The sequence below is a fragment of the Halictus rubicundus genome, chromosome 9 (assembly GCF_050948215.1).
Source record: "Halictus rubicundus isolate RS-2024b chromosome 9, iyHalRubi1_principal, whole genome shotgun sequence".
Taxonomy (NCBI): Eukaryota; Metazoa; Arthropoda; class Insecta; order Hymenoptera; family Halictidae; genus Halictus; species Halictus rubicundus.
The window spans coordinates 9,332,577-9,359,890 of NC_135157.1; the positions used below are offsets into that span (position 1 = coordinate 9,332,577).

General features: G+C 44.0%; 2 protein-coding genes across 2 annotated transcripts in view; one reads left to right on the forward strand and one right to left on the reverse strand.

Annotated features, from left to right (window-relative positions):
• Pdk1 (Phosphoinositide-dependent kinase 1) overlaps window positions 1–27,314 on the forward strand; it is a 744,020-nt gene that overhangs the window by 12,575 nt on the left and 704,131 nt on the right. The window lies entirely within an intron of this gene.
• On the reverse strand, window positions 5,445–15,824 carry LOC143357332 (uncharacterized). Its single transcript, XM_076793743.1, has 6 exons — window positions 15,794–15,824; window positions 14,899–14,972; window positions 9,120–9,316; window positions 8,388–8,586; window positions 8,227–8,319; window positions 5,445–6,980 (listed from the first exon to the last, which is right to left on the reverse strand). Exons 1-6 carry the CDS (start codon window positions 15,822–15,824, stop codon window positions 6,663–6,665), a joined length of 912 nt encoding a protein of 303 aa, XP_076649858.1. The 3' UTR covers window positions 5,445–6,662.

The window sequence follows — 27,314 nt, forward strand, 5'->3', positions numbered from 1 at the left end:
GAGGTGTATAATAATTAGGTCGAGTTAAATCCATAAAATTTGCAGTTTAGCCATCCTCTCCTGAAAACCGGTGTCGAAACGCAAGGCGTCGGTTCGCACAACGGTTGAAGCCTCGCGACAATCGAGCCCGCGTTGTCGCGACATTAAAGGCGGTAACGGTGGATGATCAGACGGAAAAGGTATCGCCGCGAATGACTCACAGGCCATCCTTCTCTCGGTGGATATCGCTATCCCCTGGCTGTCCCCTCCGCCCCCGCCCCCGCGTTGCGACCGCGATTCCACGTACTGCATCTGCATGTTAAGTTAGATTGGCTCCGGGAGAACTGAACCGTAAGCCACTGGAATATACGTTGTCTTCTCCCCCGCGTCTTCGGCCTTTCCTCCCTTCCTTCGCGGCACGAAGACAGGCGCACACGTGCGAACACACGTACGCGGAAATACAGGCGCGCGGATGCTCGCGCGTGCAGATACACGGAGATGCATAGAGACGGTCGCGCACACAGGGACAGGCGCACATACGCGCGCGGATTCGCTGAGGACACGCAGACGAGTCCGTTCCCCGACGCGTGCACCGATGGTATTTGCATATTTCAAATTATTTCGAGGAAGATGCTAAGTGGAGCGTCGCTTCTGTGCAATGGAGCGATCTTCCCTTCATCTTCGTCGCTTCTTTTCGCCATTCTACTCTCCCCGCTTCTTTCATAAGTACATGAGTGCACACCGATGTCGCGGAATCGATCTCGCGATTCTCTCTTCAGCCTCTTCTTCGTCATCTCTCTCCCACTTTCTCTCGTTCTCTCTCTCTCTCTCTCTCTCTCTCTCTCTTGCTCGGTTCCCCACCCTTGTCCCTGCGAGCTCTCTTTCTCTCTTCGCGGAAAGAATTAACCGGAGACTTTCGCCTCGGCAAACAAACCCAAAGACGTTCTTCTTTTCCCGAGGATGATATCCGGGATTTTTAATATCTGATTACCTGCCGAATATCCGGGCTCCGAGCCCGGTCCCGTTGAAATCACCGGCACTGTTTCCACCGATTTGACCGGCAACAGATTTCTTCGACAACAATTGCCAACGACAACATTAGCTGTATAACATTCGTCAGTAATACTATCAGTGATTTTACATCGCAAGCATTCGTGTAAAAATTGTAATATGAGAAAATACAGGAGATTAAGCTGAAATTGGACTTTGAAGGATCGACCACGATGAAAAGTTGCCTAATGCAAACGCGGCATTCGGTGGGGTCTAAGGGAATTGTCGCGATCGAGAATGTTTGATGCAGGCTTCAAGCTAGGAGTTTGCGCAGATTTTTTCACGCGATGTTGATACTCGAGATGGTGGATGTTTGTCCGAGAGTGTGGTCCCGTGTCGAAGGGGATTATCTTATCTTGATGCTCTTTATTTTGGTGTCTTAGTCGCTTCTTGCGATTCGGCACGTTGATGGTTTGAGAAGAAAAATTAAAAGATTCTAGGACTTCAATGTATTATTGAAGAAATTGGAAAGTATCGAAGGAAGAATTTTCTATTAGATTTATATTTCTAATTGGAGCAGAACTAGCCCATTAGACTTCAGATTTATGCATTTATGACAAAATTGAATGGAGCAGAAAAACTAAAAGATTTTAGGACTTCAATATATTATTGCAGAAATTAGAAATTATTGAAGGAACAATTTTCTATTAGATTTATATTTCTTGCAATTGGAGTAGAACCGGAGAAAGGACGTCGATGTATTACTGAGGAAAGTTGAAATAGTTAAAGTAAGAAGAAAGTACTGTATATACAAAAGTACTGTACAGATAGTACTGTATGTGTATGAATGTAATATATACGAATATGAATATATGAATATATCATGTAGAATATATGAATATGAGTACTAAGTGTACATATACATGAGCATGAGTATGAAGTATAGTTGCACTATTGAAGTATAATAGTAACGTGTTGCGTCCACAGGGATACCGGTAATATATTTCATGGTTAATGTATTGTATTATTACGTAGAATCTGTAGCCCTTCCATTTTAATATCGAATGTCCGCACGTCTACCAAGAAAAGTCTGCTATCCATCCCGACAAGTCCATTAACAGTTCCAGGAAACGTCTTCTCATCTTTCCCCTCCTTTCTTCCCCCCCTCCCCCTATCATCCTGTCTTTACAACCCTTTACTGTCGCCAGAGAAACGTCATAACAACATCGACAAGAGTACCATTACTTACGTGCCTGACTGTCTGGACCATCCGGCAGTCTTTCATCCGATCAATCAAGCGCGTTGACGATCAAAGACGTTGATAATCATCGTATCACTATTTCCCTACGACGAAACTTCTAACGAGTCTCACAGCAATAAGTAGGCCATCTTCAAATTGCCATATCTCCGTAACAAAAAATTATACAGAATGATCCTCAGCTCATTTTGAAGCGTAAATCCTCTAGTTTGTTCCCTACTTTGCTCTCTATTTTAGGCTCTTTACGTCATTTTTTCAAGAACGTTTCTGCATCACATAGAAGAGTGAAAAGACAGACGTGCCATTTTTAGAAATTGGTCACATTCAAATAGCTCTGCAGGCTTCGAAAAATTTTTCTACGAATTAAAATCTCCGCAGATTCGAAGACAGAAGCTTTTTCTTTACGGGGACCTCTTAAGAATTGATGTACGATTTTTTCTGACAGTTTTATTCGTCTTTGGCTGCGAAGAATGCTGCCAAAAACAAATTCCTTGACGCAAGAATGAAATTTTCCTTGCCTACAGGGTAGCCCACGAGTCACTGTTTTAAGGTGGAATAACCCTTTAATTTTTAAAAAATTCACGTTTATTCTTTCACAAACAAATTCGAATTTGAAATGGTCTCGGACTACTCAGTATTTAACTAATTCGCACGTGTCGTAAGCACATAAATATCCGCGTAGCAATAATCGTATATAAACGGCGAGGTTAATGGTAAAAGCCTCTTTTCGCGTAGTGTTTTTTGCTTCGCGAAGCAGCACGGACTGTGAAAAAAATTACGATCTCACGCCGATCAAAATACTTTTAACTGCTGGAGCTGGCTTTGAGCCCTCGGCGCGGCTGACGGCCTCTAAAAATCATGCTCTTTTATCTGTTGTGTCGTTCGCCGGACATTTTACCGTATTATTTGACGTGAGCTTGTTTATTGGCCGGTTCGTTACGATCACTTTGCCGGATGAGTAATATCGTAAACGGCTCTTTTAGCATCTACATCCGGTGCTTGCGCTGATGACGCGGCTGCGATATGTTCACCCAGTTATGTCGCCGGTTCATATATGTATGTATATGTACTATACTTTCGGGTGTCACGACTCTCTTGAGATTATATCGGCCATAATTCTGCGAGGGTGGATTCGCGTTGTCCGTCAGCTAACCGGCTGTGTAATCTCTCGGAGGATCGCTGTACACCGTGCAAAATCTCCGTTCTCCGACAGCTTCATTCGGCATAAATGACGCATCGATTCTACTCGTTTCATCGGGTGCAGGCGGACGTATTTAGATAATTAAGAAAATTGTTCGAGCCACCGAGTACTATTTTATGTTCAACCGATCTAGCCCTGCTTAAAAACAGATTCATTCGACTGTGGATTTTTAAGCAAAATAAAAATTTCCCAAGTCAATTACAATCATTAAATCAAGTGAAATCACAAAATCCGCAGTATAATAATTGTCAACTTAATCGAAACAGTTGAGGAAGGTTGCAATAATTTTTTTTTAATGTGTACGGTCATTGGAGATTACGTGGATGGCAGAATCCGGCGGGGATCGCTGTCAGTTTGTCGGTTAGGCTCGGTTTTTCGGCTCCCACCCACTTCGACATTGTTGCAAATTAATTCCACGGAGTCGCGCTCCGAGGCGGCCGTAACTTGCAGCGAGAACTCCCGAAGAAAGATTGTTGCAATCTAGAGTTGCGAATCGGTGCTCCATTCGCACTAGAGGCGAGCAAATACTGTAGGGGTGAATGAACTTCCCCGAATGTTCGGCGTAAATGAACTTCTCGGGTGTTAGGCACGACTGACGAAGGAAGGCGCGTTTCGGGTCGTGTCGAATAGATCGAGTAGCTGTTTGGAATTGAAATTTAGTTCTGGATAGTCTTCGGGGAACTATAATAATTATACCCCCGGCTGTAACCGTAAATTACTTTCGAATTAATATCGGCCACCTCACACGCGATTTTTCGTCGTTTACCCTGTCTGTTCCATTAAAAATATTCGCTCCAAACATCTTGATAAAAATGATTAAACTGTCGATATTTATGGACGAAAAAACATATTTATTAGAAGTGAATCGAGGTCCAACCGTATTTGACATTTGAATTCCATTTTTCGATGATTTATACGCGCTAGAAGTACATGAAGTCCTGTAGCACATTGTTTTAGCGGTAGGTATAATAATTGTCCCCCGTTGCAAAATAATGGTCGAGAGCAGTAAATTACAGCATAACGATTCACGGTCCGATCATTACTATAAGAGTCAACTTAATAACGATTAAGTACCACCGTGATGACACCGAAAGATAGCGTAACAGTGACTAAGAATGACACGAGTCATCCGAGTGCACGGCGTGTTATAACGCAATTATGATTCATCGTTTAAGCCGATTGTTTAATAGGAATGCATAAATTTCACTTTGACGTCTACTGCAACAAATAGTCACTCTCGAATGGAGGTATGACTGAACGCGTCAGGAATTAGCTTTGTGCTGGCATTTTTACAGCGTCTTTCAAAGACCATCGCTTCGTAGATGAACTTATCATTCAGATTATGAAATAAAATAAATGGCGCCTCGTTTGTTCAAGATTTAAATAGGAGCTACTTTTTCCCCTGGAAATATTGTACGGTTTCCTACAAAATGGAAAGGTACTTTATTCGCACTGTTAAACAGATGAATTTGACATTATGGTTCAGCAATCGATAAATGGTACCTTATGCGTTCAAGAATTAAGGGCAAAGTACATTTTCATCTGGGAATTTTTTGTGGTCTTTAACAAAACGAAAATTAATCTGCACTTTTATTCACACCACGAAACAGTTGAACATGACAATCAGATTAAAAAATGAAGTAAATGGTACCTTATAAATCCAAGAATTAAATAGGAACTTTGCGAATTTCGTATGATTATTATCAAAATAAAAATTGCTCTCTACCTACATTTTTTATGATTCGAAAGAGAACAGGGAAGAAGCTTTTTATCAAATTATCAATGCATAAAACCCTATTTTACATTTCCTTTCATATTATACGTTAAAAAATGGTTAAAAAATATCCGAACGCTTGAAACAAGTGTTCATACGACACGTACAAAAATGATCGATTCACATTAATTGTTCGAATATTTTATAACGTAACAAATGCACACAGTTTTGATCAAAATCGTACTACAATCTTACAGAAGTTCTCAATCCAAGTGCATATTTTCGTCTACCAACTAAACAACAATTCGCAACATTTCGCGAACAGAGAATAAACCTAATCCTTCGACAATCAATACAGAGAAATTATTCTAACAATAACACTAGTTGTCGGAGCATTTCAGCGAGTGAAACATCGCATTGTTTTTAATCCCCGCGTTTCATTCGAGCGAAATCTTGCCAATCTCCGTAAACAAATAATTCGGGACGACTTCGACCAGTCGACGGGCACATTCGCAAACAACAAACTCGCCGGGATTCGCTCGTCGGGGGCTTGTCGCGGAATTTTTATTTACCCTCGCATGTTTCGCGAGGGGCGCGAAAACGCGGGCGATATGAAAAAGCGAAACATCTCGCGGAAAAAAGTCCCGAGACTTTTCTGCTGTTTGAAGTGGCGCGTGTGAAAACGCTGCAACCATGTTTCAGACTTCTTTTCACGATTTCCACCGCTCCTGGAACTTGTGTGCGCGTGTGCGTGTGCGCGCGCGGGAGAACACGCGACGAATTGTGCATGCATATAGAACGACCCTCGCGCGCGAACTTTTCTCTTCATCTTTTTCTTATTCTAATTGAAAACACGGAATATCTACCCTGTCGCGGTTCGCGGAATTTATGCGGGCTTTTTAACCCTTGTGCGTGGCACTGGGTTTTTGTTTAACTAGCAACCCCGGAGCGAAATTGTGGGAAAATCTGCAGTATTCGCATGCCGATGCATTCACTTGATTTTCTATGTTTTTCTGATAAAGTAGAATGTTTCTTTCTGGATCCAGTTAGACGTGAAGTTCAAATTATATGTCGAAGTTAACAATTTTGCAATTGTTTCTTTGGATCAATTGAATAGGTAAAATACAATGAATGTTCCATGAATAAAATTTTCTAGGATTTTTTACGACGATTGATGTTAAACAAATATTTATTCTTTGAGTGTCAACGATTCTTGTATGTTAGCATTGAACTAGTAACCATATTATGTTCATAATACGTGCATAATAATCCGCAGTCTAGTCAATATTTAATATTCGAATTTCGCCCGTTAATAGTGACTTAAATCTACAATTTTATTAAGGGTTGTTTAAGGGTGAGGCTGTGCTATGTACACGAGAGATGATTGTGTCTGAATTATTTTTCAATTTAGTTATAAATGCACAAAATCCGCAGTGTAATTATGGATCTTAAGATGGTACAATTCTGCGGTATAAATCTACATAAATGGAAAAATTTATTTTCGTCTCTGGAGATTCTAGTCAGCAAGTGACGGTGGGCCAAGTCGCCTGTTCGTAGTTTCTGTATTTCGCGCAGACATCAACGGGCCCGTAGTGAAATGGCATCTGGACGATGTTGATGTCGTAGTTGGTGTTGACTGCCAGTGCGTTCACCGTAGGTATGTGTAGCTTATTAGCAAGATCTTCGTCCTGAAATTCGCCAGTGATCGGGTTCAAGAGCGCGCAACGAGTTTTCGCAAGTACGCAGGCAGTTGTGTTGACGAACAATTGGGCCAGTTTCACGTCAGTGTAGTTGAAGCTCGGGAACATACGGATTGCCTCGCCCACGCACTCTCTTATCTGAGGGAAACCATCGTAGAATTAGTATTAACGCGAGAGTAGAATTCTGTGCGTAGGTGCACTCAAGAGAGTAGAATTCCGTATATAGGTGCACTCAAAAGAGGATACAATTCTGCGAGTAGGTATCTCGTCAATAGGTACATACAAAATCATTAAAAAGACGATTGCTCCTCTACTTAAAACACTAATTATAAGCGCGTGATCTTGCACACTAGCGATACGTGCGATTACGTACAAATTATTTTACAATTAGGTTAAACTACTTACCGAGCCCATCGATTCACGCTCCAGCTCTCTGTTCAAGTATCGTACACTATGTACAGAATGATTACAGGAGTTGGTGTGCGCGTATGTATATATGTATGTACAGTATATCATAAGTTTTACGAAGTTTTCGGTTGTATCGATTGCCGTCTTGGATCAATAGGTTCCGCTCCAGGCCTTATGGTGTTCGACTCGGGGTCCCGTTCCCATATGACGCAAATATTTCGCGCTATTTGTTTATACAGTTTCAAGTATATGAAAGAAGTTTTCCTCGACGACGATCTCCTCGGACTTGGCGACGTTCGCAGCTTCACACGCGCGTCCTGTTCAATATTTACAACCATCTCGTTCTTCACATTCTTATGTACATTATTTACAACGAATCGACTGTCGTCTGACAAAAAATTCGAGAACAATCATTAGCGCTTCGGGTGTCCACTCAGAAGTTTCAAAAATTCAAATCGAAGTAATTTATTGAGTGGGATACATATGCGATACTAAAAATACGCTTTGTGGCATATTTGCAGGTCCTAAATAAATTTTCCACGCCCAATGTGCAAATTCATTTACAAATCTGCATAAATAATTGCATCTCCTAGAAATGGGAGACATGGCAGTGAAAGTGTTACACTGTGGATGTTTATGCAAAATAAAATCGATCAACTAGAAGCGACAGAAGTGACACAAAAATATATTTCTTCTTTTAATAAGTTTAACAAATCGAATAGAATAGAACAACATTTTTAATTTCGTTTTGCACTTTGGTGCTGCATCTACTAATTTTTGCCATAAATGCATAAAATCCGCAGCAACTATTCTATAAGTTACACTGAATTCTACATATTTGCACCGCTATAAAGATTAAATAAATCATCTAGTTATTAATTGGATCTAGCAACATCGGCTTGTCGAACCCCTGTCACGCGAAATTTAACGATCACCGAGAAGCCCTTAAGCGCCTCGGAATAATTAAACTGCTTACCAAATTGTCCTTGTTCACCTGGCGAATGCATTCGAGGAACGTGCAGTAGATCGTCGTGGGGTTGGCCTTGGTGTTCAGGGTGCTGGTAGCGTTCTGTTGCAACAATCCTCATCGATGATCGATCTGACATTCTCATAGAAAGAAATTAAATTTTCACTTACATTCAAGTACTGTTGGCAGTGAACGTAGTCGGTGTTGTTTAGGTATAAGTCTGCGCAGCTGGACATAGCAACCAGCATGGGGAAGCTAAGGGGTTGATTGGTGGCCTTGAAGAAGCAGCCGTAGCAAGCGTCTTGGCGAATTGCGTCCGAACCTTGCGATTCGTTACACAATTGGTTCAGAAGTTCGGGAATCCTCACGCTACAATCACACGAGTTGCACTTTCCGTCAATTTATGATTGTTATTAATATTTGGTCACTCTGTTGGTAATGCATTTTTGACGCTTTGTTAAGATTGTGTACGTTTTGTCAAAGCATTGCTACCCTTTGCATTAAATTATTAGTGGACAATGCAAATTTTCTAGGTCAATCCTAGGCTATTAAACAACAACGCACCTCTTTTCCTAACAATTTTAATAAGCCGGATTTCACGTAACAGTATAGTAAAGAGACGTGAACAATAAAAAATTGCTAGAACTTTTCTACTGTTAATTATTTTCGTATGAAAGTTTTACTAACATGTTCGCGGCACTTTTCTGATTAACATGAGTCCCACAATTTGGATCATATTTGCGTGTTTAATTCACGATTGATTAAAACCACGATTATTCGAACCGCTGTCGATTTTAATACGTGTTTCCAATGTAGCGACTCGAGAATAATTCCCAGCGTCAAAGGATGGCATTACTCGCAGAAAGAGCAGATATCAGTCGCGATAAAAATTAGGGTAGTACTGTTTAATGGCCGTTAGAGATCCCAAGAACTTCGACAGGCTCTCGTGCACCAGCGGTTCCACTATATTCACACCAAAAGTCACGAATAACGTTAGAACAGCGAAGCCGCCGCGTGGTTTCACCATCGTTGCGCGAAACTCATTGGTTATTTGACCGGATATTCGGTTCAGACCATGCGTTATATACCAGAGATGAATCTGATAGGAGTGTGGAACATATTACTTCCGGCAAGGAGGATTCGCTTTCTATATTTTGAAAGAAAGCGCGATTATCACCGGTTCGTAACGCTTATTGTTCCTGCCACTGTGTAATGCGCGACGCTCATATTTTATCTATATGTGGCCACTTCAATCCAATTAATGTACGATTCTAATACGTGCGATATTAACGTGTAGCACGTCGTTGAACTTGTCTCGACGTTAGGTACAATATTACGCGTACAAAAATATAAGATGTCCCTTGAAAAAATTATTTTAGTTTCCAAATCAGCTGCACCGTTTTACCCAAATAAAAATCATTTATACCATACCGTGTGGTATAGTAATTCAATTGGTAATTCAATGTAACACTCCACTTCATTTAGTCTGGAAAATTGATAAAAATGGTACAATTAAAAATTGTATGGAGTGTTTCGTTACTTGTGGATCACACTGTATTAAAATCGTGTTACACAAGGCTCTCCTATCTTTAATTTTGTATTGAATTATTAACTCATCGTCCTCGCGCATAATAGACTACAAAATCAAAAAAGAAATGCAAAGATCGGGGACAATGGGCTGAATCATCCTGTCTGCGTATGAATGGCGCAATCTACTGCCGGGAGGAGCCTCTGAATAAAAAGCTGCAGGTGTTCTACCATTCTTCTTACACTGTTCTTATATTCGGTGGATTAAAGTAACGTCTGTCGAATCGATCTCTCGAAAGATAGAATTTTCAAACACTGTTGTCGGAGTCACATTTTGTAATAGAATTTTTTAAGAACTGTAGACACAATGGATATCTCTGCTCGCAGCTGCAGTTCTATTATTATACATTCTTGATTCGACATTGACTTCAGATTATCAGTTTTATTATTTATTGCGTAGATTTTGCCTCAAATCTCTTCAACCCTTAAAAATTCAACCCTCAAAGTACCTTGAAAAATCTCCAACAAAAATTGTGGCCTCAAACGCGTCAAGCTCTCTTAAAAAATTATTTAAACGTATTTCAATCTGCATAATGTTATTGAAAAATATATCATTCTATTCGGGAGAGTCTAAAGAATCGTTTTACGTAAGTGTCATTCATCCAGTGTCCACGGTTGAAGCAGAAAAAATTCGTAAAGTTATACGTATCTTCCAAATTGAGATTTTTCAAAACCTCAAGAGAGTTGTGGAGAAAAATATTTCATAAAATCGCTGTTAGCACATGAAAATTTGAGATCTATTTAGTGAGTATAAAGAGACGAGAGAAAGATGTGTAATTTTTATTAACCTGTAAAGCGACGAATATCAGCGGCAAAAAATGCCCAAAGAATCAGAGTAATTGAACGAATGAAACCGAAGACAGTTTGCCAGAGCGTATGGTAGTTTAACAATTTTTCTGTGTATTCGAGAAATCCTAGTAAAATCTGGATTGTCCTCTAGATTATCACAACAAAGACGCAGTTCTAATTACAAAATTACGAAGATTACTGTCGCTGATATATGATCAACGTGGCAATTTCAGCAATTTCGTCAAGCTACCTGTCCACACCTATCATCGTCCGATCACGACAAAGTAACAGAAGCTCCGCGGAGCCTTTAGGACCTGCCAGTGCATTATTATACCGCGTGGGAACCCGTCGCGAACGTATTCAGCGCAGATCTGGCCGAGGTCGGGTCCCCGTGCCGCATTTTTCCCGTGACACGTGACATGCCGTGTCGGAACTCCGGGAGCAGTTTATTTATTTTCCGCGGGAAACGGAAGGCTTCCCTTCGTTGCCGGTAACTTCCGCTGGGAATAGAGAACAAGGACATTAATAATGAGAGGGCTCGGGGTAATATGGCGTAGCGAAATTAATTTTCCAAAAGAAAGAGAAGAACCGGTCGCTGCTGTCCCGCTGAAAAGGTAATGCGAGACACGGGTGCGTCGGCGTCGGTTGTTATTTGCTCGCGCGGTTTGTCCTCACGAGAAATGAATTGTCATGGTCAACGTTGCAACTGGCCCGGCACAATCCGGCCCGACCCTTCTAACCCGATTTTGCATTAGAGATAACGTTAACCATCTCTCTCGCCTAGGCACACAAGGCGCATGCAAATTTCCTTTCCGCGCGTTGACGAAGAACCCACCTTTTTATTTTGAAATCCTCAAAAGTGTACAGGCTATCCCTATTTTTCTAATTTTTATACAAGCTTTCCTACGTCACCTAATTTTTCGTAGAAAATACTTATAATTTTCTTATAAAACTAAAATTTTCTGCGTTTTTTACAAGAATACTAATATCTTCTAATATATCAGTTAGTCACTACTATGCTAGACGGAGCATCTCTTAAACTCACCCCCTGAAATCATCCCTTTCTCCGATTCCGTCGGCGCTTTCCGATTCCAGCGGAAAAAGTGTTTCCGTGTCGAGCGAGGCAAATACCTTGCAAACCCCATGGCCCTTCGGTCCTCCGGCACCAAGGCGAGGTCTATGGGGACCGTAGCCCGAGGATCATTCTTGCTGAAACGGGTGAAAAAACATGGTTGTCGGGGCGAGGTTCTCTAATTTCGAGTGGCGAAACGGGGAAAGTGGAAAGTGGGCCATCGAGGCGACACACACGTGCCACGGCTATTTATAAGATAGACGGATGGACCGACGCGGAGACGACGCCTAAGACATGCACACGGGAAGAGGTGAGCGTGGCGTGAACAGACGGGGAAAGGTGTCGGGAGATGCAACCCCGATGGATACCAGAATTAGAATGACTCATCGGACTATTTGGGTTTATGTAATCCGAGAAATTCGTCGCGACTGTGGTGTCATTTTCTCGAACGGCCGGATCACGTTCAATTCTCCAGGCTGTACAGGCTGCTCCATGTAAGTGTCGCATCTAATCCCCGCATTTTAATTGCAACTGAAATCAAAATTCTCAAAATATTTCGTACGTTGTTCGAGTGGTATTAAGCGGTCTTTATCCTGCAGGTGTTGTTTATTTCCAAATGTTGTCTTTTTCCAGTTTTAAAGGTCGTTCTTCTTTTTACAAACAATCACACATTTTGTTCCACATCATTTTTTCATAGGTTTTATTTAAAGTCGCATCAACATCTTGGTCTTTAGCAACCATTGTCGTCTGTTATACTATCCCAGTGATTAATTTTGATAAATAGATTATTCGGAGATAAATTTCTCTGAAGTAGCACGTAAGAGGAAGCTTACAAAATAATAAAACAATATTAAAGATGCACACGAGAGACTTTTGAAGCAACCTGACACTTCGAAGCTTGAAAGGGTTGCAGATTTTCAGGGAAAAGAATGTGTCCCAAAGTTTCCGAAATTGGCTTCCGTCCGCCAAAAGCTGGCTTCCAGACTACCACGTGCTGGCATAATCGAACGAAGAACCGTGGCAGCGGCAGCTGCGTAGTTTTCCCAATTCCGTCCCCGTTCCCCAGGTTTCGGGATTCCGCTAAAGACCAATTAAACTCGTACACACGAGATCGCCCTTCTTCGGTGGGCCGGTCCCGCGATGACAGCTGCATCTCGCTGTCAATCAGTGTCCTCTTCTCGTTTCTGCGGGCGGTCAATTAAGTGGACGGTAACTCAATCCTTGCGGGACGTCCCCGCCACTTTATTTCGAGTCTCGCGAGAATAACGAGGCGGCGGCGACGCCGGTAACTCAATTTCGCGGGAGCGTGTGTCTCTCGCCTCGGCGCGCGGCGTTTTTGCGTTTATTTTCGGGCGCCGCATTCCCGATTTCCCGAATAAATACGTCTTGCCTCCAGATCGGCCAGCTGGGGGAGCATAATTCGATTCGACCGCCTAATAGACCTGAACGCTGGCACGGCCCGACCGAGAATGATCGCGGACGAAGTAAACGAAGCGAATGAAGTGGACGAAGTGGACGGAGCGAACGAAGCGAACGAAGTGAACGAAGTGAATTAAGTGAACGTGGCAGGAACCTCCCCTGTGTCTTCGATTTTTCTTAATTAGCCGAGTGTGCGATAGGTTTCATAACAGTCGATCTTGAAAATGTGTAAGCTTCAAGACGTAATTCTCAATGTATCCTCGTTTCGTTGTTTCAAACGCTGGAGAGTAAAGGAATAGACTTGAAGAATGATTCAAACTTTTCCAGGAGGTTCCTGGTTAGTTTTTCAATTAATTTCGATGCACTTTGAACTGATGCGACGTACCATGTTCTCTAATTTCGACCCTATTCAAAGTTCTCAATTTTACCATTAAAATCCTCCGACCTCCCCCCTCCCCTCGGTTTTTATGAAACGAATAGGCTGAAACGATTCATAGAGTGTCAGCTAGATCACGCACGAGATAGTAGTCGTCGGCCTGAAATAGGTCAGTGGAATCTGTTACGCTAGCATTCGTTCGAAACGAGGTCAGCGTCTGACAAACGTGTGCACGAATTGTTCTTTGCCATTCTAGCGTGTCAAATACGTCCCGCGAGTTCGCAACACTCTGGCGGAAATTTCGCGAAAAAAATTCCTCGTGCTCCTGCGGACGAGATCTGCGACACGAAGTCAAAGGATCTAATCAAACGAGCACGAACAACCGCTCGTTACACCATTCTTAATATCGGGATCAGTGGAACAACGCTTCTTCGTCTAAAACTTCACTTCTAAATGGGACCTTTGTAAAACCTCAACGGGAACGAAAAATAATTTATTCTTTAGGGGTGGTCCAAAGAGTTTTCTTTCAAAAAGAAATCTCCTTTTCTTGGAATATTTTCTATCAAGGGTTAACAGGAGTCGAGTGCAACATAACACTTTTAAGACATCAGAAGAATTTGAGAACGTTGTTGTATTACTTTCGACTTATTAAAATTACTGAAAAAATAAATACATTCTGATTGAACCACCACTGCATACAGTCGAGTTACAAAATTTTTATTTTGCACAAAAATAGGCAGGTGTAATTTAAAACAGTAAACACTTTTAATACACTGTCACGTTATTTTCAATCTTTTAAACGCATTAAGAAAGAATATAAATTTCTATTTCACTCCGGTTTGTCGCAATTCAGGTAGAAAATTTTTATTCTGCTTAAAGAGGAAAGAATCAAAGAAAGAAAATTCTGCATTCTTTCCAAGGGATGAAATGGATGATTTCACACCTCGCAACGCTGCTAGGAAATCTACAGAGAATGTGTATGACTTAATCCGTTTGTATTATAAATGTCGATTTTGTGAATTTCGTTAAGCATTGTTTCAAGAATGTTGTCGAATGGAGAGTTGTGTAATGGAGGGTGTACTTTTTGAGTGTTCAGGAGAGAAGAGGAAGAATCAATTCTTTCTTTTTATCGGAGGGAAACCACCCCCGGTTGGGGTCGCTATCGCAGTTCCTCCCCCAGCGATTGTTCCCTCAATTATGCACCGTCTAATTTCAGGCGCGACGCGAAGGGCCCTCCGATACAATTCCATCGCGGCGCGCCATAATACCGTAACTTTCTCCAGGTTTTCTCTCGCCGAGTGCCAGCAGGAACGAGCAATTAAGAGGCTTAATCAGGAATACGCGCGGCGGTCCACGCCCTGTCATTTGGCCGCTCGCTGCGACCCCTAATTCAATAAGGAGCGGCCCGCGACCCGGACTACCAAAAGAATCAGCGTACCTTTGAAATCTTGTCGGCGTAATTGAAAAGTATCCAGTGGCGATGCACGAAACCTTCTGGCGTTTGCTTGAAGACTGCAACACAGTCAAAACAGTAAATTTTTCTGTAAGTAGACCTCGAAGACGGTCAGTTGAGTCGAATTTTTTGAAGTTTCTACACAGGACAGGGTTCTCGCGATGAAAACGATCGTCGCGGTTGTTGTTCAGCTTTGTCGCCTGAACAATTAAAGCCGGGCAACATTGTTGTCGGCTTAATGAACCGGGATAAATATTTGAGCTGCGCTCCGACTGTTACGTCGCGTGCTGAAACGCGATTAGCGCCGCGATGGAATCCGTCGATGCATAATTGACCGAGATAGAGCCGGCCCGGGGCGGTTTTAATGGGGCCGATTTTTAATGCATAATTCCCTTACGAAGACCCTGCCTCCTTCAAGTGCCTCGAATGCAAAAGACAGAGACAGTCCTGTACAGCCGAGGAGATGGTATTTTTAGCGGGCCTCCAGAAAAATCGTTGTTCGAAGCCGGGAGCTAATAAAACGGTTCGAGTGGGTTTTAATGATGTTACTTCGACGAGTCTGGTTCCGGTAAATGTTGGCCCCCGAGAAAATTGCTTTCAGCGAATAATTTATTGCTGCCGGAGAATCAAGCAGTTCATCGTTCACGGTTTCGATCCTTCCGACTTTTCCGGATTCGCCCCGGTAATCGGATTACAATGTTCGGTTTTGTCAGGAGAGCTGCGAACCCGGCCGCGTACCTAATCGAACGAAATTTATTGCGTTCGGAGATTGCGCCGACTAGATTTCAACTCACGTCTGCGATTAACATTTTCCTTCCGTGCAATTTGTAGATCGTTAACGTCCCGGCACGTTTAATTAAAAATAAATAGTCGATGTTACTTGGTTTTCCTAACAAGAGCTTGTCCAACATCTCTTTCTTTACGATGATATCACGTACAATTATAAATTAATAAATTCCTTCCACAGTTTTCGCTTCTCACTAATAAAATATTCGACAAACGAGTCTATAAAGCTCCTGGTTAAGATGGAGGGTTGGAACTAATCAGAACAATTTTTTTCCAGTCTCTAATTTTGTCCGTGTATTCCACCCTCTTGTCGAGTCGTTCTGCAACAGCTCGCGAAATCAATTGACAAATCCGAAGAACGGATCGCAGAACAAATACTGAGCGTTACAACCCCCTGGGGTCGCGCGATATTTCACCGTCATCGGGAATTAATTACAGTTCCTCACCTCCCCGGCAGAGGAGCAAAACGAAGACAAGAAGAGTGTCCGTGCACGTCACACCGTGTTCCGCACGCGACGCGACGGTGTACATCTGTTTCCCGTCGCGTTTTTCGCGCGAGGATAATTTTTCGCTCGATTCGTTTCCCCGTTCCCGTGGCCCTTCTCATTAATTTCCACGCCCTTATGATTCGACCCGCTTAACAGCAGGCTCTCCCGTCGATTCGGACGAAGGGCTGTCTCTCAATTATTCCCACCCACGACCCCCCTCCCCCCACCACTTTCTCCTCGTGATCCTTTTCCCCGGCGCTGTCTGACAAGTGCATTAGTACAACCCGGAAATTGGTAGACATCCCGCAGTGTTTAGGCGCATTAACCCCTCCATTTGGTGTTGGGATAGGGGCTGCGTCGATTCGGGGATGGAAGCTTACGTGGCCGAGAGGATGTCCACGTGCACCCCTCTCTCTCGCTCTCTCTGTGCGTCACCGAGTCTTAATAAATAAAATGTAGTTTAAGACGTTATCAATTGACATCATTTTTGGAAGCCTGTGAATTTTTTAATAGCTCCTTCAGCAATTTCTATGTACCAATAATTCACCCCCAGTAACAGTAATCGTTTTATATGGGATTATTATATAGAAGAAGATTGTTAAGTTTCCTTTTGGTACAATCACTGTAAATTCAGTAGGATTTTGAGAGGTTAACACTTCGAGTGATCAGACAGTAGATTTTATGTATTTAATATGATACAAAAATGGACGCCATGAAAGTTGACAGAAGCGAACGCCGCATCAGCACCCCCTAATTTTCCGCCGTGCTTTTCAGAAGAAAGGAAAATAAATCTCCGTTCCCTTTCCCTCTGTCGAAAGTTTATTCAGGTTCGCAGCCAGAGTCCTCAGCATCGAGGAATGCCATCTGCCGATGAGTCAGTCGATGGCCCTTCCACAAGGAGTCCTCGTCCTCGTCCTCCATTGATCGGGGCGCGAAAGTCCATGGCGAAACGATACCTGAGATCGCGACTAGACCCCCCCCTCTGTACCCCTCCGGCTCCATTGTTACGGTTACTGTTATGTTTTTCGGGGGATCCATCCAGCGCGAGGATGAAGTGCCATTTCCCCGGGTAGCCTGGCCGGGGCCACTTTCGCACGAGTCATCGAGAAATATTTCGTCGAAGGGACGTAGCGCGGCAACTCACCCCTCCCGTGTCCTCTCTTCCACCCCCTGTTACCCCTCTACCTATCCCCGGTACCTTCCTCAAGTTTCGTCATTTGATTTCGAGGGTGCGCGAAGATCGTGTTTACCCTCTTTATGCACTTAGAGTCTCATCAACCTCTTCAGGGAACCTCCCCTGGCTCGCTCGTTTCTTCTTCAAACGGCTTTGGTAAATTTTGCAGATGCCGCGCAGTCGCCCTGCCCCCCTCCCCACCCCTTGTCCCCGACAGGGTGGAAATATGTATTTCGAAGCTTCATCTGTTGACCGTCTTGTTATCGTTTCCACTTTCTCGCCGGTCGACCATCCCCTGCTAGCTTCTTCTTCGCCACCCTCGTAAACCCTGTGCCTGCCACCGGCTAAGCAACACGGCTCCTTTAATTCGCGCCATCCTCCCCCGCGAGGAGTAGTCGCGATCACAGGAGTTTCCAGAGCAGTCGAGAACCGGAAAGGGCTAACGTCGGTTATTAAACCGATTCCATTTCGGCCAACAATCTTTCGATGGGCCCCTTTGATCATCCCGAGCACGGCTAAACGACCAGCCTCGACCATCCGACGTCAGGGTTCCCCTTGTTCCCTTGTTCATAATTGCACTGCGACATAATGAGATTTGCCGATCCGAAAAACTTCGAACAACTACTTTCTCTCCGTGAGATATTTTAGGGGTGGTTTGGCAGTCGACGCGGTAATAAAAATATCGTCGTTACAGTCGGTACAATGACTGTCACGCCGCTCATCAGCATTCCCAAAATCGCCGGAAGAATAAATTCGCTTACAATTAGTCCAGCGATGCATAATCGGGTTCTCCTCTCGGGGGTGAGGGGGATGGTATGGTTGAGCGCACGAAATCGGCGGGCCATCTATTAATCAAATCCCCGGTTCCATTAATCTCGGGCGCATTCGTCGCAAGAAGAAGAGAGAATCCGGTGCTGCCAAGAAAAATTCCAGCGAACGGAAACAACCCTTATCCTCGGGATCAGCCGGCCGTTGTCGGAGGGCGGAGCCGAAAGCGGCCAGAGCGGTACCAAGAAGCTATCATAAAAATGTAAAGAGCAGCTGCCGTGTCGTAGCGACACAATTTCCCCGCTTCCGACCTGAAAAATAACAGGAGAGAGAGAGACGATAGGATCAAGAGAAGCGAGAGGAAGAGGGAAGTGAGAGGGCGAAGAGAAAGACCAAGAAAAAAGGACGAAGTTCATCTCCGGTGCGGAAGAAGCGTAGGGGCGCGGCGGGTTCCGGTTTTCAAATTTTCCCCTGGTTTCTCGTGTGGTTTGCACTCGCGTGCACTTGCTCGCGCGCGAGACCGACAACGTGACACTATTCACCGTGACATTGCCGGCTGCATTATTCAAAAAAGTGCCGGCGCATAAAGCTCGCCGCGGATACTCGAGCGTGGAACCGCCTGTACGCTCGCCGCCGCGCCGCGCCGCTCGCGATGCACTTTACAAGACGTCACGCTATTATTTATCGCGTTACATTACTGGCCCGTCGCATTCCCCGGTGCATTATTAACGTGCACCGGCATCGGCTGCACCCCTCTCCCCCTCCCCACCAACCCTCTTGCACCCTCTCGCACACCCCCTTCGTTTTCCCGGTGGCTGGAGGGGCCGTGCGAGGCCGCGTGAAGGATCGCAAAACGGTTCAATAATTTTTCAACTTAGAGGCTGTTTGCGCTTTAATATCCGCAAAATGGCGCCGGCGAAGAAGAGTTACAACACGCGGGCACACGCGTAATTCCGCGGGAAATTTACTCGAACGGTCGCCCCGACACGCTAACAGTCCCGGTGCACAGTGGGAGCGTCGTTAAGGGGGTATTTTGGCGTCCGAGGCCGTTTTTTGCACGAATTTTTGCACTATTGACAAATCTCTTTTCCATTGGGATTTTGTATACTTATTTGTCGACATTTGAAGTACACGTGTGATTTTTTTTTCAAAATTACGTTATATACTTCTTTTGTGGGAGCTTGTAGATCAACTATACGAACGTGGCTTTGTAAAATTTTGCGTTTCAGTTTGGAATATTTTTGTTGTTGAATGGTTCAGGATGTGGAACGAAAAAGGATCAATCTAAAAATGTATGATGTAATGGGGATTAGTGGACCTTCATGCAGAGCAAAAATATTCTTCCCCAATCGCAACAAACGGGAGTTAAATTAATTTTCATCCTTAATGATTTCAATAGGGGGGAACAGATGGTCCACTCTTAGTTATTTAAATTTTTACTCTAATATATTCGTTGCACCGAGTTCGGTTAAGATCTGAAAAATTAAAGATTTAGGTATTTTAAGCGTTCAATTTTTACTTTATTACATAAATTACTTTTCACGAGATTTTTGAGGGTATTCTTTTGTCAGCCAGAGCGTTAGTAATGAAAACAATTGTTACTAGCTGAGTAACGCCGGGAAACAGCTGTTGGTCGCGAAAACCAGACCAAACGTAACACCAGCGCGTTTCGCAACGATCGCTTGTCGCCTCGGCTGGCAAACTGGGACGAGATTTCGCGAAACGCGTCGCGTGACCGTCGAGCACCCCGAATAACGCTGATAACCGACGCGTTTCGAGGTGTCCGTTGTAAGCGGGAAACACATTGTGTGTATCTCTGTATCGTTCGCATATCTGCGTATCGTGTGTGTATACCACCGGTCACGATCGGGATGCTTGATTGATCCCTTGCTCGCGATATACGCCGATGCTCGTTAGTAAATTAATACCGTGTAACTGGCCGCCGATAAATGCGGCGCGATAAGCAACCGACTATTTTTACAAACGGATTTCGAGAAATCGGGACTTCGCGGAACTTCGTTCCCTTGCGTGTTGCCGTCTAATTATAAATTGAGAGCGTATGTACATTAGCTTTTCGATCATTTAATTATTTGACGCGGCTCGTCACACGTGACCCGTGTTCTTCGATAGTTTAGTAAGGATTATTTATTGAAAGACTTTTTCTTATGAAAAATAAAAATTCTCTGCATGAATTGCAAGAAACAGCAACCATGCGGAAGCTCCCCCTTTCCGTTAATAATCTTAACAAGTTAAAAATAATACATTGCCATCTTTAAATCCTTTTAATTCTATTTTAAACTGCACTCATTTTTGTCATAAATAAATAGGATAATGTGACTGATTGAAACTAATTATAAGCGAAGAAATTAGGACTGTTAATCCAGGAAATCAATTTTCCCCGAATTGCCTTATTAGCAAAGCGCTCCTCAAAGTTGCAAATTAGCACAAGCGTCCACAATACTTGCAACAAAAGCAGAGACAGGGCCGATTGCTCGAAGATCGAAGTATGGCGTGCTATTTGGCCAGCAGAGCAGGTGCGTGGGCTGTTAATAGGGCCGAGGTTTCCCCAATTCGACCGCATTCGTCACCAACATAGGGCAGATACACCCCGACGAGCATATGCGAGCATGATTTTCGCCTGGACCCTAATCCAGCGGCAGGGCTGCTTGCTTTCAGCCGGTCGTTCGGTGTCTACACGGGTCGTTAGGTTTTCGAGAGCTAGTTCGCCCTTGTTTTCCACCCCCCTCTTCGTCGATGAGTGTTGTAAGAAATTGACGGTGTAACGCGCGCGCTGATAAAAATCAGTTGGCCGCGGGAAATGCGGCCCGAATAGGTCCCGAGGGCGTGATACACAGGTCGCATTATCGTTATCCTCGAAGGATATTCTCGTCTCGATGTTATGCGGCTGCGCGGCTCCACGCGTCCTGAGCGTCTCTTAACGACTATTGTCGATCACGGACGCGTCGTCCTGGATCGGTGATCCATTGGATCAACAGTTACCAAGCTCCAATTTAATCCTTAACCACCCCTCGCGTCGATTTGAGAAACTCTTCAGCCATTTCGAGCAAACAGCACCCTTCATCATTTAGTTGTCGCACCTTTTCTTTGATCAGAAACCATTTTCGAGATTTATTAAAACATTACATATTGCAAACTTACCAACACATTCGCGACATTTTTCTGATTTAAACGACTCCAAACACGACACCATTTGAATCACATTTACTCGTTCAATTCACGATAAAATAAAATTTTGATTATCAATTCGGATAACGGAGGCTCTACTGTATCGTGAATTAAACAAGTAAATAAAATCCAAATGGTGCGGTGTTTGGTATCATTTTAATCAGAAAATTGTCACGAATACAACGGTACCAAGTTCAATTCTGTAACCCTAGGAATGGCGGAATGCCGGTCAAAATGGTGAACTCCACCCGAAATGATGTATTTCAATTTCCGATTGTTGAGACTGTAAAAATGTATTTTTGGGGAACTTACCCTTCAAATCAATCTCTTCGAACATGTGTCATGATATAAACCGCTGAAAAATCTGAATAAACAAATTGTAAACATGAAATACGAAAACGTAGAACCACCGGTTTCCATAAAACTCGTCTAAAATTAGGGATTTCGACCACAGCGTTTCGAGCAAAAGCTGCTCCACCGGAATGGACCTCTCCACGAGATGCCCGATCGGGCCAGCTGTTCGGGTTCCCGGTGTTCTAGAGTAAATCAAAGATCGCGCTCTCGCAGGCAAATGTGAGGGGGCGCGCGCGGGGGCGGTGTGCATAAAAAGAGGAGTTCCCCGCGTAAATCCCGGCGGAAGAATTGGATCGGTGTTCGACGAAGGGGGTACCCTAAAATGTTTTCGAGCGTATCTGACGAACGACCGGGATTCCTATCGGGGAGTAACACCGCGGCGGCTCTATTCTATTCACGTACGGCAGCTACAAACCAATCGAATCAAAATGCGCAACGTATACGACGAAGTAAAGTGCGAGCGAAAATGAGGCGGCGTCGGATGCGGGGGTGTGCGGGGAGGATGGTCGGGAACCTGGGATGGGGCGTGGGGGAGGGGGTAGGGAGAGAGAGAGAGAGAGAGAGAGGGAGATAGAGAGCGGGTATATGCCATCGTCAATTCGATGGGATCGTTAAAATTAACGAGCGTATTCCAGCTCCTCGAAAATGTCGCGAGCTTCTATTTTTCTCGCGCGCCGACCGACGATTTGCGCCGAGTGGCGCGAGGGGCCACGGGAGGGGCCACCGGCGGGGCACGAGGGGCCATGAGGGGGCGGAGCGTTTCCGAAACCACGCGTCGAGTGTGCGACGCGCGAAAATGGCAACCGCGCACGCATTAACGCGTTACCGGAGACGAAAGAGCGCCGCGGGGCGAACGCCCGCTGCCGCTCTTCGTGATCGCCAAAAGGATAATGAAATTATTTTTTCGTCGTGCAAGGTGTAAGATTGCGTAACGTAAATGCTCGGAATCTTTTCACTATTTTCAGTATAGCTTCATGTCCTCGTTGAAAAAGTTTAGAAAATAATGTGTTTGCAATAACAAGGACTAAGGTGGACTGACTACTGGTCTTGACTATCGGAACAATCCCTCTAGTAGTTCTAAAAGACCCACAGCAGCATAGACAGAATAAAACAAATTCTTTTGTTAATAAATGAGCAAATATAGTTAAAAAGGCATTATTGCCTACATGTAAACATTGAAATACATATTCAACTACCAATGCTCCTGCAACAAATGCATCCTAGGGTTAGTACTGCACGTGTAATGTTCAAGGACAAAGGGCGCAGCCGGCTAATTTTTAATTCGCGACAGGGGCGGATAAAAGGAGAGCAGATCGACGGGATCGATAATTAGAGGCGACACGGGCACAGGTAACCTAATAAGCTCGCGTGAATGAAAATCTCGCGAGCGTGCAGCTGCAACGACAACGACGAACGACGACGACGACGCGGCGGGGCATAGTGTGCACACTGCACACGATGCCAGCCGCAGATGCACGCAGACCGTCGCGTGACTTGAGAACGCTTAAATCGTGGTAATTAGGGAGGTGGAAAAATGGATCGGGACAGAAACGGGGGAAATCAGCCGGAAACCAGGCGTCACGGGATCGCGACACGTGTCACGCCGACCACGTGTCTCCCCGGAGGAAGTGGATTTCGAGAAAACAATACGGTATCAGCAGTGCATCGCGCTCTTAATGAGTGCGCGTCAGGAAGCCGTGTTTTTTTTTTTTACACGGGTTAAGTACTGATTGTGTCTCGGGCACTTGACGAGAGTTGTGTATAATCTTCATTCCTCACCCGCGCTGAAAAAGAACAATGCGAGTGACTTTCGGTATTCCGATTAAACTTGTCTACTATTCTCTTCGTAGCTACAATGATTAGAATCTTCTTCATATTTAATAAGCATTTTTTGTTTGTCTTCGTCTACGCGTTAAAGTTGTTTGTAATATTCATTGTCGCCTGCAATGAAGCGAGACAGTGCAAGAGGAAGTGTAAGACAATGCATAAAAGCAAGTAAAATCTTTTACGATTTTAGTACGATTATGGATTATTCCCCATAAATATACCTGAACGAAAAACAAGTTTTTCTTTTACCATTTTAAAAACTGTTTCCCGTTCGCAACCAACTGGGAAAGCGTCTCAAAGATAAAGAAAATTGATACAGAAACACCGTTCATAAAAATTCAGCAGCAAGAGCAATAGTGTAGAATAAAACAGCAATAAAATTCGCGTCCAACCGCGAATTCGCAGTTTCGTTCCGTTTCCATCGAGCTGTTCGAACTTTTCGGCACAGCTGGACGTTGGGAATCGTCGAATGTTAGGTCACGTTTCGTTCGAGCTGACCGTTATCGCCTGATAACGTTGTTCCAATGCTCTCTGGAAGATTGCCCATAATTATCATCGTAGGAACCCGGTTATTACTCCGGCCGGCTACAAAGGGATCTCCATTATTCCCATTAAAAACCGTGTATTTGATATCCGCCAATTAAAGTTCCGCAGAAGACACAGATATCCCGAAGTAATTAGTAATCGTTCAGCGAGTGGTAATTAGCACGGGCCGCGCGGCCCGTTTTCCCGCCAGTTTTGTTTAATCAACTCAATGAGCGTTCCCGGGGCGAAAGAGTAGACGAAAAGAGAGAGGGGGAGAGAGAGAGAGAGAGAGAGAGAGAGAGAGAGAGAGAGAGAATTTCGACAGAGGGAAATAAAGGCACACCGTAACTAGTTTCCGCGGTTCTTTCCGCGACTAACTCGTTACAGGGCCGCGAATTGACTTAACTTAAGCGGAACCTCCTGTGTGTGTCTCTCTATTGGCCGAAATTTTGCACGGTGGTCCCGGGCAAGTTGGAACAAAAGAAGGAACACTGTTCGATCAAACAAAGGGAAAGATTGGTCGGTCGGGGAAACAGTTCGGTCGCCGTTTCGATTATTAATTTCGTTCGCCGAGTTCGTGGAACTTCGGGAGGGCAGCTCGCCACCAACGATTGTAATAATGGACAAAAGCGATAGACAAACAGTGCCGGCTCGAAAATAAATCCGCGCCCGGGGCGGAGTGACCCCGGAGCAGCCCTTTCAGGGCGGAAGCCCCCGGTCCTTTGCCCTGCTAAAAATTTCAACGCGGAAAAATGCGGGAAGATACTTACACGCGCGCGCCTTAACGCTCTCGTTATCGTCCTGCTGCGACGCTAACTTAACTGGTAACGCTGTTAACTTAAATTTCAAGGCGATGCGCCGCATCTCGATCAATAATATAAACCTTCGCGGAGTGTCTCGGTGGGAGACCCGGTGCTGGAATTGCAAAAAGCGGGACGAAATTTATACAGAGTGTTCGAAAGTTCAAAAAGTTAGGGGACATGCTGTGTGAGATGCGATGGATGATACTTTAGGCTCTGGGATTTGGAGAGGGGATTGTCTAATGTATAAACAATGCATCTACCAAATGGTATCAGCTGTGCTCTTTGTTCAGTTGAGTTATCGTTGTCATAGCAGAACGATGACACAAAATATTCGATGCACAAATTAATTCGTAGCTCTTTCTTCCTGAACTTATTCATTGTTCGTAAATAATAAACATATATTCCACTGTAAAGAATACTCCCCATCACTTTATAAACATTTGCAATAACAGATCCGAATTTAAAATAAAGTTAGCACTGATTCATCGCGAGGAGCACCACTGTTTTGTAAAAGCGGCTCTGGGAAAATGGCTGCCATGTCCTTCTGGTTTAAACAATATAGCTGAAATTTTGCAGCAAGTTCTTCTTAAACATCATATAACAAGATGTGTGTATCGATTTTTCAAAGAAACATAATTTTCTACACAGAACAAAATTGTTGAACTTGTCTTGAAGGAGTGTATCCCTTTAATCGAATATTTGGTAGCACGTACAGTGCGAAAATGGCTGTCACATCCTTCCAATTTTATCCACCTAGCTCCATTTTGCAGAAAGTACTATTCAAACATCACGTGACAAGACGTACATATCGATTTCCCAAAGAACCATAATTTTTATATCGAAAAAGATTGTCGGGGTTTTCCTAATTTTCAGAGGTATGCAACCGCTAATCGCTTTTTGCGCGAGTCCAAGGGCGGCCGCATCTGCACCGAGCAAAACAGACCTGGCGGCGGCAAAACAAAGGGCCAAGCCCTTTTCTCGCGAAGTCCGGGACCTGCAGCCAGGGTCCACGGTGGCGTTGCTGTCTCGCGAGAAAAATGGAGGGCGAATTTTCCCGCGTTCTCTCCCTTCGCGCCCTTCTCCCACCCTTGACCCTATCTTTCTTTATGCTTACCCCGTACTACTACCACCCCAGCCACCCCTTCATTTTGCACCCTTCCTTCCCGGACCCTCCTTCTTTTTCTCCTACTACGGGGCCACCACCCTCCCCCTTCGACCACCCCCTCCGTGTCTCTTTTCCTTCCGCCCTTCTCGGCGCTCCGAGAAAGGGCGGGAAAGGGCAAGGGTAGGGTGGAGAACGGTCTGGGAGGGAGGCCACGAGAAGGTAGCACGACGACGACTACGACGACGACGACGTCGACGACGACGATGGACGGGATTGTAGGGGTAGCTTGCGAACCGCGTGGGGATGAAACGAATCAATACTTTTGCACTCGGGCTCCCTCGGGTTCAGGGCTGTGCAATTTTGGCGCGAACACCCGCGTCACACGCCTTTACTGTTGCGTTTGTTTACCGATTTTTCCAACACCCCTGCAGACCCTACATTGCAATTTAAATGAGGGTTGTTTTGCTTCGGGACATTCTACAGTGGCTTCGATTCTCCTCGAACACTCCTTGTTGTCGAGATCAAAATTTTTTTACGGTTTTATACGAATAAGAAGTCCCTTCTGTGAAAATTTGAAAATTTTCCAATGGTACATTATTGTAGCAGTTGATTTTATTTGTAATATTCTGGTGGGACGTTGATTTTCGTTGGAAATTTCTTTTGGGAGAAAAATTTTTATCTTTGTTATTTTGGAAGAAAATTTTTTTACGGTCTTGAATATGTATGAAGGTGCTCCCGTAAATATTTGAGATTTTTTCAATGTGTTTTTGTGGTAGTGGTAGTTTTTCTTTGCAATGTTGATTTTTATCAGGAATTTCTTTTTGGTGGGAGGGAGGTTTTCAAATTTATTCTTTTGGAAGAAAGCTTTTTGCAAATGCTTTTTACAGGATTGAATGAGTAGCAATTCGTTCCTCTGGAAATTTGAAGTCTGCTCAGCGGCGTGTTATTGTGGGGTTCGTCGTCTGAAGGGCGTGGATTTTGGCGCCAACGCAGTCGAGGCAGAGTTTTCCTTCGTTCAAAGGAAATTTCTTTGTTTGTGACCAAGCTGTTGAATTTTTAAGATTAAATTAAAGTTGAAAGGGTGAGAATGAAATTTTTTACTTTATTATCTACGGGATGTTGTCTGAAGGGTGTGGATTTTGGCGCCAATGGAGACGAGACTGTCTTTTCCTACGTTCAAAACAAATTTCTGTGTTTGTGACTGTTCAATTATTCAATTTAATTCAAAGGCGTGAAAAATAATATTTTTTTGTTATATTATCGGTTCCTTCGCGGTATATTTTGGCGCCAATGAAGAGAGGACTCACAATTGTTAAATTGTTGAGTTTGTAATATCAATTTTGGCTCGGAAACGTCTAAATGAATTTTTCTGTGTATTGTTGTAT

Coding starts and splice junctions, on each gene's coding strand:
- LOC143357332 (XM_076793743.1), bottom strand. CDS start 15,824: ATGTTGGACAAGCTCTTGTTAGGAAAACCAA. Junction 14,973..15,793: donor GCTCTTGTTAGGAAAACCAA/GTAACATCGACT, acceptor ACTGTGTTGCAG/TCTTCAAGCAAACGCCAGAA. Junction 8,587..9,119: donor TCTCTAACGGCCATTAAACA/GTACTACCCTAA, acceptor GTGTGATTGTAG/CGTGAGGATTCCCGAACTTC.